At 36.5% G+C, this 22,934-nt stretch overlaps 1 protein-coding gene across 1 annotated transcript; it reads left to right on the plus strand.

Annotated features, from left to right (window-relative positions):
- The first annotated feature begins 7,431 nt into the window (after positions 1 to 7,431).
- LOC145768570 (DNA damage-regulated autophagy modulator protein 1-like) lies at positions 7,432 to 21,100 on the plus strand. The gene is made up of 6 exons (XM_082580096.1): positions 7,432 to 7,577; positions 8,043 to 8,198; positions 8,690 to 8,789; positions 15,055 to 15,235; positions 19,373 to 19,398; positions 19,811 to 21,100. The coding sequence occupies exons 1-6, from the start codon at positions 7,501 to 7,503 to the stop codon at positions 19,994 to 19,996; spliced, it is 726 nt and encodes a 241-aa protein (XP_082436222.1). The 5' UTR covers positions 7,432 to 7,500; the 3' UTR covers positions 19,997 to 21,100.
- The last annotated feature ends 1,834 nt before the right edge of the window (positions 21,101 to 22,934 follow it).

Here is a 22,934-nt window from a genome sequence, read left to right on the forward strand (position 1 = left end):
AATCTACATTGGACAGACAAAACGTGATCTTAAATCTAGAATCAACGAGCACCAAAGAGCTATTAAATTTCAACGTCCAGAGCATTCCGCTCTTTGCAAACACTGTATAAATTCAGACCATAAAATTACTTGGACCAACGCCACCATTCTTAAAACTGAAAAGGATTATACAAAAAGATTGTTCACAGAAAAATGGTACATAAACCAGAAGGCACAACATGCTCTTAACCAAAAAGATGGTCAGAATTTCCCCTCTGTGTACAAAAAATTACTTTAACTTCAGCTTCACCTTTTCCATTCTCAGTGCGTCTTCTCTACCATTGTTATTGCTAATCCCATTGTTTTCTGTCTCGTCTGATGTTTTTTCAACGTTTCTTGACAGTGGCCCAATAGATAGATAAATTTACGCTGTTGGAAAGTAGCCTACTGGTTTTAGGCATTCACTGCATTTAGTTTAACCTCTAGGTATCGTTGCGTGTTTTAATTCTGATTCTTGCTGCTTTACTTTACTCATTTTATCAGTATGTTTTTGTGTTGTGCCATCGTTGCTGAACAGGTTGTGTTAACCTGTTTTAGCCACCTTGATAAAGTCAGTCGTGCTGACTGACGAAACGTCGGAAATACAAAAGCTAGTTATCATCTTTAACATCACGAGGTAACCTAGTATATAGTCACCAGAAGAACGCAAACTAATTTTATTACCAAATGCCTGGTGAACAGTCTCTCTCTGTTTTTATATTTAAGATTATTATATTTACAAAAAACACAAAACTACGCAACAATTAAATATCGAACGTTTTCGACATCACAAGATGTCCTCTTCAGGAATAATATACATACAACTTAACTACATCTGAATAAAATACAATGGTTAACTAAATCTATAAACAGGAAAAGACAAAAACTGCACAGTACTTCTGACTAGCTCAAACTCAACGATCTCCATGAGAATCAAAGGTAACTGCATCAAAAGGTGTTAATAGATCACATGATATGGTAGAAAGGCAAGGTGCGAAAAAACTAATTTTAAAATACAGAGAGCAAGAAAGACGACCCGCAAGCAAACAATTGTCTGTTCAAAAGTGGATTGTGACGTTTTATGTACAAGGCTTCCAAGATCTTAATTTGATACTCAGACCTGCCTCTGGACATGATCTCAAATTGCTTGATAGAAACGTTGTTTTGACATTCTGTACATGAGAAAATGTGATCTTTAATTGCGCTTTTCTGTACAGAATTCAAATTGAGGTGTTCCCCAGCTCTAGTCGATAAATGGCTTGTTGACATACCGATGTACGTCAGGCTTGCATCACGCAAACAACTAAATTAATAAACGACATTAGAACATAGAGCAAAGGGCGTAGGCTACTTCAGCTGGAAATATCTGCCTACTTTGAACGTTCTATATGCAGGGTAAATGTCACAATCAAATTTCTTTTTGACAATTTTAGCTAGATTTTTTGAAAATCTTACCGAATCTTTTCCCAAGAATGGTACATAAAAAAAAGTTGCTAAAATCGTCTTCTTCGGGTTTATCTTTCGGTTTCGTATCCAAAAAAGCTTTTAATATTTTATCAAAAAAGTATGATGGGTATCCATTTAAATGTAGCATATTTTTCAACTTGTTAGTTTCATTGTGGAACAATAAGTCCGTCGAGCAAACCAAACGGGCACGAGATAAAAGACATGCGTAGTTTTGTGTTTTTTGTAAATATAATAATCTCTAATATGTTAAACTTGATAACGTTGCTCGGCTTCGTATGTCTATGGTTCAACAAGACAAACTCTCTACCGAAGCTGAATATCAAAAAAAAAAAAAAATGAATGAATCAGTTATTGACAATGAAAAAAAAATCTGTCATCGGAGTTTAGAAGAACTTATTAAAATAAATATTGACAAAAGCTAATATTTTTATTCTACGTACAGTTTTTGTGACTTTTTCACAAATGTAGCCTGCCAAAATCAAACAATATTACTCAAAATGTATATAACTTAAATTGTATTACGCTTACTGCAGCTGTCGAATAAGAGCTCACATAAAATAACAGTCTTCAATTACTTTTCATTTAATTATTGTTGTCGGCTGCGTAGCCGAGTGGTGAGAACGTCTGCGCGATGTTCGAAAGGACGCGGGCTTGACTCCGCTCCAGAGCACGCGGTTGTGTATAGGCAAAGACACTTAATGGCAACCCAAACTAAGAACTAGTGGGAAACACCCATAATTTCGAGATTATAAACTTTAATGAAGGTTCTGCATTACAAACAATGTCCCTTAGGGTTTTTGCAAAAAAAGCGAACCAAATTCAAATTCGTTTCTTGGTGCTTTTTTTTGTACTCAGTTAAGTCTGCTAGGCTACGGCTTTTGCCTATTTCAAATACGTTGGTCTCACCCAACACTTTCAAAAACTAACTTTTTTGTTCGTTTAATACACTTAATTTTGTCTTTGCATGCCGCAAAGTGCTTTGTTGGAGAAAAAGCTTGGTTATGCAAAATTAACCACAAGTAAAAATAAAGTTTTTCACAGCGATCAAACTATGGAAATTCAAAGTTTGCGAAGTTTAAAAAGAATGCTTGTTATTTTAAGCAAGAAATAAATAACTCCGAATGTAGACACTAAACTCATGTTCAGTAAACGTTTCGAAAACTTAACTACTTTTATCTTCACTGCTATAAATGTCCATTTAATTAATTTAAATGGCGTGTTTTTAGCGCTACTTAGCGGACAATTTAGATTTTTAATCTTGGCAGAATGGTGGTTAAGTTTTTTTTTTCTTTTAAAAACATGCAACATGGTCGCGTGAATGCAAATCAGCTGAAACTTTGTAGATGAGCACAGAAAATCAACTATCGCTACGTTGCTTTGTACATCATGAAGCTTGTTATGGGAGCGATAGTGCACCGCTCATTGCAAGCCTTAGACGATTTTTTGTAGTTAAAAAATTGAGGGAATTTCATACAGAGACTCAGACTTTTTGATGACAATAAATGGGGAATTCAAGAAAGGCATTGTCTGCAGTTTGTGGTTCCGCCTGACATTTTTAGGCCGCTTAAGAAGCCAAACGCCGCTTGTTTATACTAGGATAAAAGTGGCTCAATTTTATAAATATTCGTAATCGATTGAATCATTTGAGGCGATGTAGCTTCTCTATTTGTCCGTGTTGCTTGGTATTATGTGGAGGCTGGTGTTGATGACACACCAATCTGCATTCAAAGATCTTCCATCCAGTGTGATGCGCTGGTGTTATGTCTGCTAAATGATTACACTGGGTTATTGGCAGCTGTCGTATAAGAACTTCACATGCCGGACAAATATTCGTGGTATAGGCAGTGCTGTATTCGAAGGTATACGGCGGTATACGCAGTATACTCTCTGCTTTTTCGAGCAACTATGAGTATACCCTCCGGTTTTCCAAAGAGAGTGCGTATGCTATCCTTAATTCTTGACAACTACTAACTACTTAACCCTTTGAGGACCATTAATAATGTGAGCTGTTTGATGTTTATTAATTGCAATGGACTACCTGTGGCTATCAATTTAGCGCTAAAAAATATGTAAGATCATGGTTGCTAAACCACTGATCAGCGAACAATATACAGCTAAGCTGACTGCATAGCTGGCTGCATTGCCGAGTGGTGAGAGCCCTGGAACGGCACTCGAAAGGCGCCGGTTCGATACCGCTTAAGAGCATGCGGCTGTGTCTTTGGCAGGACATTTTAAGGCATGTTTGAAGGTGGACACGAAGATTGGCTTCCTTGTCTTCCCGTCCACTTAATCTAAATCTTCAACCACCAGGTCTAAGCCTGGATGCGACAACAACAAGCTAAGAATACTAGATCCAAAATTTGTAAAGAGTTTAAAGATGTATACTGTTTGGAATGTATTTATAGAAAAATAAACAATTTTGTACCTCTCGTCCAATTTTGATAATTCATGTTATGGTAGAAATAGAATAAAGATTAGTGTTTTACAAGTTGTGTATTATTTATCATTGTGGCGAATCTGACAGTATACCCTGTGCTTTTTTTACGAATACAGCACTGGGTACAGGCCTATTAAATTTTGTGCAGAGTGGCTGTTTGGGATGCTTTTTCGGACAAGCCAAGTGAGTAATGGCTTCCTTTCATTAAATCCCAGTGGTGGGATGTCTGCAAATATAGAAAAGTAGTTCGTTGGAGTTTGGCGTAAGCACCCAGCAGTCACCATACGCAACACAGCGTTAGTCGGGCGGGCAGCACTATGGCACCAAGTGGGTGCATAGTATTCAGCTGTCGAGTGAATAAGATAAAGATTTGCCGTGCACAAAGTGCTAGCACTTGCATCCCAATTTTCCCCACTCGGATGCCTTTGTTAAGCGGAGATAGGCCATGTTAACTTTTTGCATGGTGGCTGTAGGTGGTTGTGACTTGTGAGTAACCTGATCAGTGTTACTCAAAGGCAGGGTTCCTCAATTTTTTTTAAATCTTATCATTTTAGCTCACGAAACACTTGGTGACAAAATAATTCTAAACACGGGCTTGCCAAGAGTATAAATGGACTTAGTTGTTGCAAAACACCGCCTTTATCGGTTTATCCTGGGTGTAGTAAATTGGATGGGTGTAGTTTCTGGAGGAAAAACGGTCGAAAGAAAGGAACTGCCCAGCACCTAATACTTTCGTTAGTGCTGAAAGCATAAATGTCATGATTCATGAATAGTGTATTTAGTATTGTCTCTCAGCGCTTGGTGAAAAGTATGTGGCTACCTTTATCTTTTTACAGCAGAAAGAAAAAAAATCTATTAAAAAAACTGCAAAGAAATCTGTTGAGCTCTTGCATAGAAAGCTCGAGCTTGCATTGCATTTGTTGCACATGTGAATAAAGACTTGCACTGCGTGACATATCGCTAGCCTCTAGGCATCTACAGTAGATGAAGAGAAATGTTGTCTATAAAAAGTAAAATTAACTTGAAAAAACAAATATATATCTGTTTTTTCATTTAATGTGCATTTGAGTCATTTAAGAAAGTCTCATTGGCGCTCCTCATAAGTGATAAGCCCAAGCGACGTTAATGGCGTGTCCTACTCCTGCCACAGACTCATAGCCGTAGGTGAGTAAAACATTTTTTTGGGGGGGAAACAAAATTCGCCCAAACTTTGTCTTTACAAATATATTTTAAAAAACGCAACGTTACTCGCAATCATAGCCGCATGGGACTACAGTTTCATGGAAGGATTAATTAGATTCAGGTAATTTCATATTTTTTGGGACCCAATAGGCTATATTACTGTAGCCTCACATGTTGATTTGGACAGTTTCTTAGAAAGATTAAGCAGATTCAGATAACTTCATTTCTTGTTGTGCTCAAATTAACATGTTGATTTGAACAGTTTCATTGAAATGATAATCAGATCCAGATAAATTAATATTTTGTCAGTGCCCAAATTAACATGTTGATTTGGATAGTTTAATAAAAGGATTGATCAGATTCAGATAATTTCATATTTTGTTGGTGCAAAATTAACATATTGAATTTAACAGTTTCATAGAAAGATCAAAGAGGTAGTTAATATAGCTTTTTATCGGATACTCACTATGTCCCCGCTTTTTATGTATAACATAGTTCTTCCAAATATTGTACATTTTTGGCCAAATACTTTTACATTTTTGCCGACTACAACATGCGACGTTTTTTGACAATAGTAGGAGCAGCTGCCCCCTGCCCACGTGGCTTGCACGGCTATGCTCACAATTCCTAAGGTAGTGTAGTCTAATAACTCCACAGTCATCAACTTGGCAGTGTAGGCTACGAAAACACAGGCAACAAAACGTTCAACCCAGGTAAATAAGGCTGACGTAACTTTACATTTATAGACCTGTCTGTGTCTGAGCAGAGGTAAGCTACAAAGTTTCTAAACTGGTTAAATGTTGAAAAATCATGGGGAAAATTTAATTGTCCAAATAAGTAAACATTTTTGCCCAAATGATTTTACAAATAACTGCATTAGTAGGATATAGAGAAAAAAGCAAAAAAAACTCATAAAGTTACCAGTACCCAGCAGGCTTTAGAATTCTACCGGTAAAAAAATGTAGCCTACAAGCTGGTAAATAAGCTTACCTCTGCTCGCCAATTGTACTTTTTAACACTTACTTTTTGCAGATGTTGAATCGAAACTTATCATTCTGCCCAAATTGCAATACCACATGCAATAGTTTCCAAAATTGATAATCATACATTTTGCATTCATTGAAAAATACGTATTTCATAGCTTATAACAATTATAGAAACTTTGTAAACTGGTGAGATGTCGAAACATCATGGTAAAGTTGATTTGCCCAAATACTTGGACAATTTGCTCAAATTCTCGACGTTTTTAGTTTTCAGCGGGAAATCGATCATCCCCCTTGCCCTCTATCTCCTATGGTTATGCAGAGACTTAAAGTAGACCTGACTTACGTTTTTCAAGGAGTGAAGTAGGTGATCTTTATCAACAGCTTAATTAATCCAGGGTTGTTTGTAATCAATGGAACATTTAAAAACATACGTCATCGTTTGCTCAAGGTTATTCCCAATTTAGCACTGATTTGTCTGTGAAAAGTTATAAATTAACTGTCTATTTGCTGTTGGTAAACAATTAAGGCTGGTCTGGAAAAGGCAGTGCTTGCACACACAAGTCAGAAAGAAGGTTAAGTACAACACCTTCTTTCTACTCAAATACTTTTTTCTACAAAGTCAAATGTTGCATCTTTGTGCTGGGAAGGTATTTCGGTTGCTTATAGGCTATGAAATACAGTAGAGCAAGTGACTAGATTATTGAAGTTTCATTTACGCTTATGTAGTCGTAAGCTAATTTTTTAAGTTTCAAGCTCCATACGTGACAGGCTATCAAGGTAGGCTACTTTAGTATAAATTTTTATTTTAGCATAGATATGATTCCCCAGGCGGGTGGCGTGTTGGTAGGAAATTTTAGTACTGGTAACTTAATTGGCTTGGTTTTGAATCTGTATCTTCGGACTTGATAGGGGATTCGCATTCTTGTAGAGGCTTTTGACACAGTGCCGGTTCCCGAGATTGACAGAGTGAAGTTTTCCATTGCTGGAGTGTTGTTGCCGGAAAATTATTCCATTCATTAGGTGCTCGCTGAATGGAGAGCAGTCCATAACGTGCTTTGCTCAAGCACACACCCAAAGAGTCGAACCAGCGCCGCTTGATCTTAAAGCTTCTTCGTTCATGAAGTCATGCGCTAACCTGCTGACCTATCATCAACAAGGTCATTGATGATTCATATTTTTACTTGTAACTTATTTCTTTTAAAAATGAATATTACAGAAACAATCGCAACTGCACCATATATCACAATTACCACAGTTATTATTTGTAATAGCCTACTATCAGAACTGGTCATGTGCAGATTTTCCACTACAAATTCATAGTTTGTCATTATGTATAGCATCCCCGTCGAAACCAATTTTCAGGACATTAAGTTATAGGCTATTGGTTCATTTGGTTAATCTTCAAGAACAATGAACAACTGTTGGAAATCTTTTGTTTATCTTCCGATTGCATTTCTTATTTTAATGCCTGGCGGATTCTTCATTTGGTAAGTTGCTAAAGTAAAACTGAATGAGTTATAGGCTATAGGCTACAAACTTTAGTTGGCTATGAGTCTATGAATAAAACGTAATGTATTTCGGCTTCCTTTACTTTTCTGTTACGGTATGGAGAAAGTGCATTTTCCGTACAATTCTGGGCATATTATATTTGTCCTTCTGTATCATACTATAATGTGAGATTTTTATCTTTTCATGTTAATAATTAGAATTTAGATAATCCAGCCAATAGCCTATTGGGGCTTGTTTTGTGACAAGTTGTGAAACCGACTCATCGGGTTTGCTCATCTTCTTATTATTGTCTTTTTTTACTTTGTTAGGCTTTCTGTAGTATAAAATTCGTCTTATTTACGGTACGTAGAATTTTTGCTTCAACATTTATCGTCGTTTGAACTTTTAAGGCAGAAGATTTCTCTTTTTACAACAACCTCAATTTGACGCTGTTCTTTTTTCAGTTACGGAATAGCTGTTAGCTCTGGTCATGTTGTAAGCTTACCTGACTGGCCGTACGTCAGTGATACCGGGGCCAACCCCCCAGAAAGTTGTATTTTTACACTCTTTCTAACTTGGGGTGCCTTTACTATTCTTACGACGATGGTATTATATTACAAGTAAGACACGTTTCTGCTTGAAGGTTTTAACCTATTTATTAATTGCTTCTATTGCAATAGGTTTTTTTTTTATTTTCATGATAAAAATATGCTAACGTGCCAAACGAATAAACGCCATTATAGCCTATTGATTTACAAGCAATATAAATAGAATATGCCTAACGTATCTAATTATTATGGTTGAGACAGTTAAGCCGCATTTCTAAGAGTATAAAAGGACACAATATACTTTTTCATATTCTATTCTACCAACAAAATATAGCAACCACTGTCAAAACATTCAAATTTACAGGTCACAGCACCAAAATGGTTTAAATCTTACACCATCTTTTGCAAGTCTTTTAAAGAAGGATTTTTTTTTTATAAAAACCTACTTACATAATCACAGCAGTTATGAACAAACCACAGAAAATGAGATTAAAAATAATAATATTGAAAACCCTTTTTTGCCTTTAAAAGTTTCGGGCAACCAACATATCTTTTATTTGCAGATACGTCATCCATCACGGTCATGATTCCAAATGCAATACTGCTGCTTTGATTATAGGATGCATTGCAAGTTTTGGCATTACCCTTGTTGGATCATTTCAGGTATTTCTTGTGATTTATAACAAATCTATGTTTTTGCCTTTAAACTTTGCATAGAGGGTAAAACAGTAGCGTTTCTAAAAATTTTACATTTCTACGCGGTTGCGGAATATATTTTGTTCCATAGGATACTTTTTTACAAGTCATATGCTGTATTTTCTTCCTTCCCTTCTTGTCAGTTTAAGATTTTAACTTTTTTCAATTTGACATGCATTCAGTCAAAAATTTATAAACTGCTCTAATTTGTAAATAAAAAAATGCAAATTTGGCAAGCTCCTTTTCACATAGCCCACAGCGTCAGTGGGAGGACACACCTGGGGAACCTTGTCACTTTAATAGCTTTTCAATGATGTTCTAACATTTTCTTTCCAAATTAGACAGAAGCAAATGCCTTGTGCCTTCACTTGTCTTAAAGAATAGGTCTGTCTGTAAAAAGTTTCATGCCAAAAGCCCAAAAACTTCGAGGCAAACGTGTAAGAAAGTGCTTTTGCTATTTTACAAAAAGGAATGTTGAGAAGCCATTGCCGGCAAGCACAATATTGTTGATTAAACTTAAAGCAGTTTTACTAGTTGTCACTTAGGCTATGTTACTGCCAATTTTCTTAAGTTAAGCCCTCTGCGTTCATTTGTGACTCGTTTGTTAATATTTGGATTTTTTCTCTTTTGCCGACCACTGTACTAAAAAAGCCACCTGTTTTTGTTTCTCTTTTATATTGTTTGGCCTCTTTCGCATCTGCGTTTGGCACCTGTGGTCTGTTTTCGTTAAATCAGTAACTTATTAGTCGACGATACAACGTCAGTTTTCATTGAATTATACAACCATTATGACCTATTCGTTTTTTCAATAATTGTCAATCCTTGAGAAAGGGAATTCGTAAATTGTACTGTAAATCGATTTATTTCATTCTACAAAATTGCTTTTCTCTGGACGGTCGCAAATTAAGAAATCTCAAAGTTACCTGTGTTTAAAAGATTGTCTAAAAACGCACATTAAAAGAACACGTGAAAACCAATTCAAATTCATGTGTCGTGTTGTTGGAAGCAATCTAGACAGAAGAAACTGACCAGGCAGTTCAATAGAGCGAAGGTCAACGACAAACAAAATACGTCACTGTAACGTAGCAATCAAATAGACAAAGCGGACGTTACATTCAGTTTTTAGACATTTCAATCAAGAAAGTCGTCGTTGTTGACAGTGAGCGAAGTTGAATGTCAAGAAAATGGCAACAAATTCTGTAAAGGAGACAGACGTGGCAGATAAATCAAATGCCGAAGAATCAACAAATCCAGAACCCCAAACATCAAAGGTGACAACAAGATCACAATCAAAAATGCTCTACCAAGCAGAAAATGGCAGTCTGCACCCAAGCGACAGCACCAGCAAAGTTTCCAGCAAAAGCCGCTCCTCTACAATGAGCGCTAAAATTAAGAAGGCGGTAATATTAGCTCGATTGGAATCACAAAAAAGGATCTGCGAGTTGGAACAAGAGCAAGCGAAAGCAAGGGCAGAATTTGAAACAATGGTCCTAAAACAAAGTCAGCTACGTGAAGAACAAGAAAGAAAATTCCTGCAACAAGTCCAGGAAGCTAAACTAAAGGCAGAGCTCCAAGAGACAATTGCCCAACTTTCGGAAGAATCGGAAGAAGATGCTGGTGAGCGCTATAAAATGTCTAAAGACAATGTTGATATAAACGGACAATTTCAATCGAATTTAGCAACTAATGTAAACAATAATTCTGTGTATCCTATGTTATCCCAATTAACGTTGAGTGGCGTAGAAGCCAGGTCTAACATTCACGAATCTATTGTCGTTTCAAACAAAATTAATCCTTCACAAACAGTAACAAATAAATCGTTTGTGAGACATGAGCCGAGTACGTCGTATGCCCAGACCCCTGTACTAAATCAAATAAACAATAATCAATCAGTAAACTCGAAACAAATTCCAAATATTACTATCAACCCGTCCCCACTGTTGTCTGTAGAACCCCCAATCTTTGATGGAAATTCTGCTGAATACTGTGGTTTTATAGACGCATTTGATACGTTAATTGATTGTAATTTCACAGAGCCTAAACGTAAACTTTTTTATCTGTTGCAATACACCAAAGGCTCTGCGCACACTTTGGTAAAAGGGTGTCAATACATGCTTCCCCACGAAGGTTACACAAAAGCAAGAGCTTTGCTACAACAAACCTTCGGTCAAAAATTTCAAATAGCTCGCGCATGTGTTGATTCCGTCATAAACGGCCCATCTCTTCAAAATTCTAACAAGGATTCTCTAATCAAGTTCTCTTCGGAACTAACTTCCTGCATATGTACTTTGTCTGGCATGAATTACTTACAGAAAATGGACAACATGGATACCATAACAAAAATAATAAGACGCTTGCCAAGTGGCTGGTATTCTGGCTGGTTACGCGAAGTTGACGTAATTTTGCATGAAAGAAATCAAGAAATAAGCCTTTCAGATCTCTCACGGTACGTCTCGCGCAAAACGAGAGAAACGACCAATTTGGCATGCGATATTCTAAAATCTACTAAAAAACAATTCGATGATTCCAACTCCAAACGTAGGAGCAGCGTAACCTTTGCAACGCTAATAAAATCGTCGAACCATGAAAGGACATGCCATCTGTGCAGAGATAAACATTTTCTCAATCAATGCAAACAATTTCGAATGATGAATATTGACCAAAGGCTTAAATTTGTAATCGACAACAAACTCTGCAAGTGCTGTTTAAATGCTGGTCACTGGGCATATCAATGTAAAAGGAAGGACCCTTGCATAAAACTAGGATGCACTGAACGCCACACTACTCTCTTGCATCCCCCAGATGCAACACAAATCACCACAAATATCACACCTAAAGACACAACTCAAAAAATTAATATCAATCAACCTACACAAGCAATACGCAATGGGTTTGTCAACACACGAACAAATTCTCGCAGTCTGCTTCCCATAATCCCAGTAAAGGTTCGCCTGCAAGGAAGTAATCAAACTATCACTACACAAGCGTTTTTGGACAGTGGAAGTACAACATCTTTCATAACAAATGATTTGATAGAAAAGTTGCAAATTGCCGACTGTCAAGAAACTAATATTTGTACCACCACGCTAAACAACACTGGCAAACGTAACAAGGTAAAGGTGGTCACAAATGTCGAAATGTCAGATTTTGACGAAAACAAATACATTTCTCTAAGCTCTCTTTACTCCACTTTTCAAATTCCTGTTTCAAATACAGATATTCCTACCCTAGAAGACACTAAACACTTTCCAGAATTTGCAAACATCTCGATTCCCGATGTTGACGCAGAGGTAGGACTCCTTATTGGCAATGACAATCCGTACGTTCTCCAACCACAAGAAGTAATCCAAGCAAAAGGTGGCTATTATGCCATCAAAACGGCCATTGGCTGGCTAGTGAATTGTCCTAACAGCAAACAGGATCAAAGTAAAACTAAAAATTTCTTTACCAAAACTTCTACCCATCCAATGTGCGACATGTGCTTTGACGCTGTTGACTCGATTGTTAACTGTAAACCCGAATTATCTGTCCAACAAGCTCAATTCATGAAATCTGTTAACTCTAGTATCAAACTTTTGGAAGACTCGCACTACCAAATCGACTTGCCCGTTCGAAATCCGGACCTAAAATTACCCTTTAACAAATCTCAAGCTCTCCAAAGAATTAATTGCTTGAAACGAAAGTTTAAAAAGGGACGCTAATTTTTACATGGACTATAAAAGATCTGTTGATGACATGATCATGAATCAATACGCCGAAAACGTTACTGATGTCCCTGGAATACATGGAAAAACGGCCCTGAATTTCTATGGAAACCACAATCCTCAATGGCCTAAGCAACCAGAATTTCTCGAAGTCGTGGACAATGACCCAGAAATTAAACAACCAAAGCAAACGTGTTTTGCAATCCAAAGCGAATCCCACTTTCTGGAAGATCTTTTGGGTAAGTATTCTTCTTGGTACAAGCTGAAAAGAATCGTTGCTTGGCTTTTCCGTTGTAAGCATAAATTTCTGACTTTAAGACTCACTAACCTTGCAAATAAACAAAATGCCCCAGCACACAATCTTTGCTTGTCTCCAGATGAGCTCACAAAGGCACAAGACTTTATTTTTACCTTTGTTCAGTCAAAACACTTTGCCAACGAAATCAGCCAACTGAAAGCACAAAAGCCATTAAACAACTGCAGTAGCTTAATAAAATTCGACCCTTTCTTAGAAAACAATTTACTAAGAATTGGTGGCCGCATCAAAGCTGCACCTCTCAAACACGATGCAAAACATCAAATTATCCTTCCAAATCGCTCCCAAATAGTTCCTCTCATCATTCAAGAAATGCACGACACATTTGGTCACAGTGGCAAGGAACACGTCCTGTCTGCCCTGCGCGAAAATCTATGGATTATAAAAGCCAATTCAGCAGTCCGCAAGGTTTTATCCAAATGTGTTGATTGCCGCAAAAGAAGCGGAAAACTCAGCACACAAAAAATGGCTGATCTTCCTAAAAACAGATTGACACCAGACAAACCTCCATTCACCTATGTTGGTGTAGACTATTTTGGCCCATTTATTATTAAAAAGGGTAGAACAGAACATAAAAGATACGGTGTCATTTTTACTTGCCTTGTAATAAGAGCCGTACACATTGAAATCGCAAACTCTCTTGACACTTCATCTTTTATACTCGCTCTACGACGATTCATCGCAAGAAGAGGGCAAGTAGAAGAAATTAGATCTGACAATGGTTCAAACTTTGTTGGTGGCGAACGAGAAATGAGAGAAGCCATCAAATCATGGAACAACAGTCAAATCGAAGATGCTTTAACACAGAAAAGCATCAAGTGGATCTTTAACTCTCCAAGTGCATCCCATCATGGAGGTGTGTGGGAAAGACAAATCAGATCCATTAGGAAAATCTTATCAGCTATCTGTAAAGGCCAAACTTTAACAGATGAAACGCTGACTACCTTCATGTGTGAAGTAGAAAACATTATTAACAGTCGTCCACTTACAAAATCGTCAGACGATCCTAATGACATGGAGGCTCTCACACCGAACCATTTGCTTCTTCTAAAACAGCAAATAAACCTTCCTCCAGGCTCATTCACAAACAAAAAAGAGCTTTACTCTCGAAAACGCTGGAGACAAGTCCAATACATGGCCGACGTCTTTTGGACACGGTGGGTAAAAGAGTACTTACCTTTGCTCCAGCAAAAACAAAGGTGGACCAAAAAATCTCCTAATCTGACTGTGGGGGACATAGTTTTAATCGCAGATAACACACCCCGAAACAATTGGCTCATGGGTCGCGTAATTCAAACGTTTCCCGACAAAAATGGCATTGTCCGTAGCGTTAGCGTTCAAACTAAACAGTCCTTGATTGTCAGACCAATTCAAAAGTTATGCTTGATCGTTCCTGCAAAACCAATGTAAATTTGTGCTGATTTTGTTTTCTCATGTTGTTTATACCTGTGTATTTGAACAAATGTACGAGGCCTTAAAGGGGAGGGAATGTTACTGCCAATTTTCTTAAGTTAAGCCCTCTGCGTTCATTTGTGACTCGTTTGTTAATATTTGGATTTTTTCTCTTTTGCCGACCACTGTACTAAAAAAGCCACCTGTTTTTGTTTCTCTTTTATATTGTTTGGCCTCTTTCGCATCTGCGTTTGGCACCTGTGGTCTGTTTTCGTTAAATCAGTAACTTATTAGTCGACGATACAACGTCAGTTTTCATTGAATTATACAACCATTATGACCTATTCGTTTTTTCAATAATTGTCAATCCTTGAGAAAGGGAATTCGTAAATTGTACTGTAAATCGATTTATTTCATTCTACAAAATTGCTTTTCTCTGGACGGTCGCAAATTAAGAAATCTCAAAGTTACCTGTGTTTAAAAGATTGTCTAAAAACGCACATTAAAAGAACACGTGAAAACCAATTCAAATTCATGTGTCGTGTTGTTGGAAGCAATCTAGACAGAAGAAACTGACCAGGCAGTTCAATAGAGCGAAGGTCAACGACAAACAAAATACGTCACTGTAACGTAGCAATCAAATAGACAAAGCGGACGTTACAGGCTACAATGGACCTGAGTGGTCAGTGGTCACTGTGCATTTAACTAACGACCATACGTTCAACAGTGAAAAAATATTTGAAGTACAGTATATTACAAACATTTGAAAGATACGTTGCATTAGCTGTAATTGACTCGTTTTTTTTTGTTTTTTTTTCAGTGGACAAATGTTGAAATTCCCCATTTGGTTGGTGCGTTTCTAGCTTTCATAGGAGCTGTGGTTTATAGTTGGATTATAGTCTATATTTGTTGGAACCATATGGCCCAAAATGTGCACAGAAAATCAATTGTATACTTCAGAATCTTCCTAGCAATTTTGGAAACTGTGTCTTTGTTAGTTCGTATCCTTTGATCTAGGATTGATTTGCAATAGCATTAACTTCACGTCTACCCTCATTAAAACTTAAACAATCCATCACTTTCGCTACGGTATTTTGATCATAGAACCAACTTTAACGCTAAAGTTTTTACAATTAACACTTAGACAATTACGTAGGTTAAACTTAAACGCCTGGGTGTTTCCTAATCAATATTAGGCCTATACCTACTGTAGCCTATATGATTCGCTAGTGACCATATATACATTTTTCATTTTTACATGAAGCTGTTAATGACGTGTCAGCAATATTTAGCTTTCTTTTTTTTTTTTTTTTTTTTTTTTTTAGCTTTCTTTATAGCCTATATTTTTTTTAAAAGGATGTTATTATTACGAGTTTCGATATATATATTTTAAAAATACTTTTTACGTTTGTGATACGTAGTTATATCTGTTATTTTTATCATTGCTGCCTAGAAAATCTTTGTTACGCTGTTACCGAACATGGTTCGCTAGCGCCTTTAACGTTTTTGCACTAAACGTTGAGTTCTTTTTGACCAAGTTACAAATTAGAAGACTTGGCATTTATAAAATTAAGGTGAGTAGTAACTTGTGGGAATATACAGAGTAATGCGGTGGTCAGGTGTATAGTGTGGTGGATAGGCGACGCGCCTAGAAAAATTAATTTGGATCCTTAAATGACCCACCTAGGCATTCAAGGATTAATGTTCAAGCTAAAGCAGACAGTAAAAAGCAATCGGTTTTTGTAATATTCAGATGTAAAGACTGGCTAACGAGTTTTAAGAAAATGTAATGGCTACCTTAATAAAACCACTTAAAAAATGTTCAACATCTAATGAAGTTACATTGCAAGCATTTGCAGATTCTATTGAGAGTGTTGCAAAGTAGTTAAAAGAACGTACATTTGTTTTATGTTGTTGATTGAGTGCTCTTCAACCGGGTATACTGTATACTCAAGTGTATACCAGATCAAAGCTAGTGTATACAGCTGGAGAAGGGTATACGAAGGGTATACAGCTTAGATCTGTGATAGTGGAAGTCACAACAGAGGTACGGTGGCTATCGCGAGGAAAAGTTCTTTTCCGTGTGTTTGAACTTCGCGAACAATTAGAGGCATTTTACACTGAACACGGAGACCCAAGGGCTTCCAAGTTTCGTGACATATTCTGGATTGCAAAATTGGCATACTTGGCGTCGATTTTTGATCGTAACATCAGACTTTAAGGGAGAAGGGGTGATATATTTCGGTCAACTAGCAAGGTCAATGCGCTAAAGATGAAAATTGCACTCTGGAAAGAGAATGCTTTGTCGAGAAACTTTAATGACTTTCCTGTATTAAGTCAATACATGAAAGAGTCTAGCTAGGAGTTTGAGGACTTTTCTACTGAAGATAACTTGTCTACCTTTATTGTTGGTCACCTGAAATTACTTGCCGACAATTTGACTACGTATTTTGATGAAGATAACGACCAATGTCTGGAAGCAAACTCGTGGATTATCCAACCATTTAATGAAGAACCAACTGAGGATGAGGAATTATTGGAACTACGGGCTGATTTAAATCAAAAACACTCATTCCGAGAAGTGGATTACACAGAATGTTGGGTTTCTCTTCTTGAATTTCCCGAATACAAAAATCTCGCGCAGAAAGCCATTGATGTCTTGGTGCAGATGCCTAGGGGAGATGCGGGACCAGTGGGTCACTTTTGACGTTTTTGCATGTACAGGTTTTATTTGCCTCGTAAAATGGGATTTAAAAGTCTTAACATGAACTTTAGTCTATCCTTCAACATACCACAGCATTTTACTCAAAATGTAAGAAGATAAAAGTTGTTTATTTTGCTTTCAAAAATTGCAGCTCAAGTGAACCATTGGTCCCCAACCATGGAGACCATTGGTTCAAGGGTTGGGGACCATTGGTTCACAACATCTTTTTGAAGAAGAACTCAAGCACCGTCCAATACAAATGTAATTTTTATCTGCATTATTTATTTTTATTACTATTTACATGGTCTGGCAGTTTAATTTATATTTCTAGCAATCAAAGTATATTAGGAAATTAAAGTACTTGCTTATGTCCCTTAGAAGCCATTTTGACGTCATCACTTTTGAGTTAATGATTGCATGGTGGTCTGTTAATACTTTTAAGGCTACAACCAACTTTAAAGTTTAGAGATGCCGTAGAATTTGTTCAGAAATTTGCTTATCTCTGTGGTTTGTTTACTCGGTAGGCGAACAATATTGCTGATTCAGCATTCAGCTGATCCATTGGTCCCCACCAGGTTGTGAACCATTGGTCCCCATGGCGGCCACTTGCACTTAGCATGGCCTCAGTTGAAACTTGGACTAGATTTTCAGGTCTGCTATTTGCCATAACCTAACTAAAATGCAATGAGGATTTTTCCTATTAAACCACATTCCATAAGCACTTTGCTCTAGTACAAAATACAAATTTTATTAGATGTGAAAATTTTACTTTTTTGCCTCAAAAATCGTTATACTGTCTCAAATCTTACACAGACTTCTGTTTTGTTCAAAAACTCGTAGATAAAGATGGCGTTATATGTCGATACCACAGTCAAAATTTCAAATATCTATTTTAAATGGAAAGGGGAAAAAAGCTCCTGAGTCACTGGTCCCTATGGTCCACTGGTCTCACATCTCCCCTACCACTTATTTGTGTGAAGAAGGATTTTCCAGTCTTGTTGAGATCAAGTCAAACAAACGAAACTCGATACCGGTACTTGACATTGATTCTTTAATGCGGGCAGGAATAGAGAAAGAGCTAACACCACGTTATGTCCAACTTGCCGAAACAATGCAACAACAAGCTAGCCATTAAAATCAACTTCAATTTTGACGTTTTTTGCACTTTTGCATGCGTAGTTTCTTGTGCCCAGTTCAAGACTACTATAATCACTTTAACAAACAATTAATTAATTATTAGTTTTTTTTACTTCCTGTGAACAATTAAGCATTGCTATTTGTGAGGTATCTTGTCTTTACAACCTTAGAAGAAATTTTTAAGCAACTTAACTGGGAAGAAAAAGGAATCAAAATTGATGGTGAATACATAAACCATTTACGTTTTGCTGATGACACCATCCTTACATCTGAGCAACCTAAACAACTACAAACAATGCTAAGTGAACTCAATACAGAAAGCAAAAAGATTGGCCTCCATATGAACCTTAACAAAACGAAAGTTATGTTTAACAAACTGGCAGACATCGGCAGCAATATTCTTGTGGACGGAGCGACTATCGAAAAAGTTGATCACTATATATATCTTGGCCAAAAAATTACAACCAACTCCAATAAAGAAGAGGAAATCAAAAGAAGAATATCTCTTGGATGGCAAGCCTTCGGAAGAGCAAGTTCGATATTTAAGTCAAAACTGCCTCTTTCTCTCAAGAAACAAGTCTACGATCAATGCATCCTTCCAACCGCTACATATGGTGCAGAAACTTGGAACCTTACAAAGAAATTAACACTTAAACTAAGAATTATGCAGAGAGCACATGAACGAATCATGATGGGTTTAGCATGGCGAGATAAAAAGACTGCCGAATGGATCAGAAACCAAACGAAATTACGAGATATATTAAGCACAATCAAGAAACTAAAATGGTCCTGGGCAGGTCATATAGCAAGATATCAGGACAATAGATGGACTAAAAAATTAACAACATGGACACCACGAGAAACCAAAAGAAAGAAAGGAAAACCAAAAGTGAGATGGAGGGACGACATTGACAAACAATGCAATACAACAAATTGGTACCAACTAGCACATAATCATGTAAATTGGCATGAAAAGGGGAAAGCTTACGCTCTGCAGTGGGCTCTCACAGGCTGAAAATGATGATGATTTGTGAGGTGTACGAAATTATTAAAAATTGAAAAAAGTTGTATCACGGACAAAAAGGTTGAAGAGCACTGATTAGACTACAGTACAGTTGTTCTTCTTAAACTGAAATAACTGTTTCAGAACCATACGTTTAAACATTAAAAATTATCTGACTGATGTATTATACAATGATATATTATATGACATAGATATATTATACAATGATTCTAGACTGATATATTATACAATGATGCTTCAAAAGCATTTTCTTTAACAAGAAATAATTTATAGTCATTATTGGATCAGCACTTTTGCAGGTGAGAATTTTCATTCTAGTTTTGGTAACATGTTGCTAGGAAAGTATTTAACCCACTCCCTATAAACACTAGATACTAAAACCAGGAATGAGGAACTGAAAATCTTTTTCCAAATTTTAACTTTTTAATTAAAAAAATACTTGACTAATGCAAAGAGATAAAACCGTTTAGGTCACATAGTTATTAAAAAGTTGTAAGTAAAGCCCTGAATTCATATCATAATTTAGTCAAAGATGTGGTTTCTGTTATCTGCAGCAAAGTCTAAATTGAATATTTGCCAAAATAAACTAGTTTGTTAAAAAATGATTGCACTGTGATTATTTCGAAAATATATTAGACGCGTAAGCATTAAAATAAGCACAACATGTCAACTTGAAGTCGCCTTTTTAACTTCTATAAATGATTTCCACAGAGTGACCGGAAGTTCTACAACTTTTCAACCATTTCGGAATGGTGTCTCATATATTTTGCTCTTATGTTCCTTTTTACGATGGTTTACGATCTACGCCACATAAAACGAGCTGAACTTCTGCTTTCGCTTCATGACAGGACAGAAATTGTACCACTGCAAAATGTACAATTGCAGAAAATGCCTTAAATGTAGGGCTGTTGTCTTGGCAAATGTTTAGATATTATAATTCATTTGTGCCAGTACAATTCGTTGTTTTGTTTTAATTTTTTTTTAAAGATTGCAAGTATTTCTAGAAAGATTATTATTAAAAATATTAAGGATGTTTTTTAAAAGAACTTACTGTTCAATTTTTCTTTAAATGCAACAAGAATGTGTTCTGCAGTACTAAACATTTTTGGACACAGTATTTACAATATGTATACTGTATGTTCGTGCCACCAATGGGGTTTGCTTGTTTATTTTTACAGTTGTTTATTGCAACTTGCAGGTAGGCCTAGAATGCAAGTTTCAAAAGCTGGAACAAATGCAACTGCTCTCCAGTTTGCAAATAAAAAAAGATGGAATTTTTTGTTGTGCAATTTATTTTCAAAAAGCCTAGCACTCATTGGAAATCTTTCTTACAAACAGCTCATAAATATCAGAGTAAACAACCAACCATGAGTTAGTTGAATTGGACTGACCTAAAATGCAATATACCTCGTACGTGTATCGTCTTTGTTGCTATGAAATGTTTTTTTCTCTTTCCATCTCGCATAAAATATCAAACCGCTTCTTGATTAGTTATTTTCAGATCTCTTTCACTATATAACAGCGGCGGATTCAGAAATATCTTGCGGATTCAGCCTAGGATTCAATTTTTACATAAAAAGTTACATTATATTTTCAAAAAAAAGTAACCCAATTGGGCGCCAGCCAAAAAAGCGCACCCAACGCGAATTTTGGCGCCTGGAGAAATCAAAAGTAGCCCAATTGGGCGTAAAAGCGCCCAATCTGGCAACCTTAGTTTCGACTATCACGGTATCACTCATTGCTAATGCTATACTCTTCAAGACAATGATAGTTAATTTCGCAATTATGACGCAATAATGATTCTAAGTTCTCGCCGGGCTTTTCAGTATCACGAGCTGGAATTGATCCATCGGTCGGACTTTGGACAAGCAATATCAATTTCAATTATCTCAATGTTTTGTCGTATCCAGGATTCCAGGCTTACGCGCAGTGGTTGAAGATTTAAATTAAGTGGACAGGAAGGCAAGGAAGCTAATCTTTAAGTGTCTAGTCAAAGACACAGCCGCATGCTCATTGCTCAAATGTAAATGTTACTGTATGTTATTAAAGTACTAGTTGGCATTAGAAGTACGGTAAAATGAAATATATGTGTAATACTTGTCGTTTGATGGCAGAAGGAAATTAATTTGTCGCAAGAGAGCAGTCACCCAGTTTCATAAAAGAGCAGTAGCCCAGTTTGTCAAAATAATAGTGTCATCTCGATTTCTGTAAACTAGGCCTACACACGCTTTACTTAAAGGAAGATTGATTTTCATGAGAACAAATTATCAGGCTAATAAAGTCATGCGTATTTGGTATCAACGTTAAAGTGTTATAGTCATCAAATGATGTAGGCTACCAAACCTTCCATGCCTCTATGGTGGGTAACAAGACACAACCTTGTTTTACGCGATAGGGTGTTACAAGTAGGATGTTACGTATGAAGAGTTTTTTACATCTTTTTGGATAATGGGCCTATGCAGCAAAAGTTACAGCAAAAAAATATATATATATATTTGTTTCTAGCAGCCGATTTTGTTAGATTTGGCCTTTGAATATTTTGCAGCTCCCTTAGCTTGGCTTCCTAGAAATAAGGCTTGGTTTGTTACATTTCACAAAAATATGTTTGAAGTTGGTAGGTAAAGATCTCATACTCAGTTATTGAGCTTTCACACAGCCGTTAATAAGATGCTAAAAACGGACCTAATTACTTTCACAATTTGCATAAAAATTGTCATTATTACTGCTCGCAGACTAATTTCGCAGACTGATTTGTTTCTTGGCAACCACATAACACTTTTAGCATGCTTTTAGTCATTTTCTAAAGTGAACTGCTGTCAAGTTTACTGTGCTATGCGTGGATAAAGTTGTACTGAAGTCTGAAGAGGGTTCAATACCCGAAATCGCGATCTGCAACAGAAGAATTTCAAATTGGACTTTGTCATACATTTATTTTGAACATTGAATTTCCAGGCAATGTATCTTTTGATCCATAATTGGGCTTCTCTCTTGCACCAGCTTGACTGGGCGTGTAATTGTTCTCTAATACGTTAAATTGCCTACCCCATTTTTTGCATAGTAACTAAAAAACTGTTTCTTTCCTTGTACCATTGTAGCTGCATCATAGATAAAAAAAAATTCCACACTTGTACCTACATAAAATGTAAATACAGCAAACTTTTTTCCAATTTTTTGCGTTTTTTGATTTCTTCGTGATTTACTCATTAGGCGTATTCAATTTTTCCATTATTTTTTATTTCGTCAGCAATTTTCCTTTTTCATAAATTCAATGATCAGATTTCCTCACAAGTGAATTTGCAGATCCACTCGCACTCATCGCTGACCGCCATTAGGCTACTTGCAACAACCGCAAAGCAACGTATAGTACTGTAGGTCTATGTTACAATGAACTGCTAAGATTGTTCACAACAACAGATCAAACGGGTAGCCTACGCCAATTTTTTTTTGAGTATTTATGAATCAGCATGTTACATTGGTACGGTACAGAAAATTTTAGAAATCAAATACAAATCTTTACCAAAAAGTTACATCACAATAAAATCCTGTTGAAAACATAAGCAAGAAAACTGAAAATGTCAAATATAAAGAGGACATTTGAGCATTTTTGAGTGTCCTCGGAGGACAATTTATTTTTCTTGAAAAAAGAGGACAAATCCTCTTAAAAGAGGGCATATGGTAGTCTTTGGTAGCCTTATGCTGATTCAAATTTTTGTAGCGAATGGCAACAACCAGAGACTGCAAGTCACAGGGCATCCGGTGCCGTAAAAATAGGGTTACCATATGTCCTCTTTTAAGAGGATTTGTCCTTTTTTTTTGAAAAAAAATAAATTGTGCT

Source organism: Aplidium turbinatum, chromosome 4 (assembly GCF_918807975.1).
Source record: "Aplidium turbinatum chromosome 4, kaAplTurb1.1, whole genome shotgun sequence".
Lineage (NCBI taxonomy): Eukaryota > Metazoa > Chordata > Ascidiacea > Aplousobranchia > Polyclinidae > Aplidium > Aplidium turbinatum.

Excerpts from the sequence above, each read along its gene's own strand:
- LOC145768570 (XM_082580096.1), top strand. The coding sequence starts at position 7,501 with ATGAACAACTGTTGGAAATCTTTTGTTTATCTTCCGATTGCATTTCTT. Across the intron at positions 8,790-15,054 it reads CCCTTGTTGGATCATTTCAG|TGGACAAATGTTGAAATTCC; the intron begins GTATTTCTTGTG and ends TTTTTTTTTCAG. Across the intron at positions 15,236-19,372 it reads AACTGTGTCTTTGTTAGTTC|TCATTATTGGATCAGCACTT; the intron begins GTATCCTTTGAT and ends AATAATTTATAG.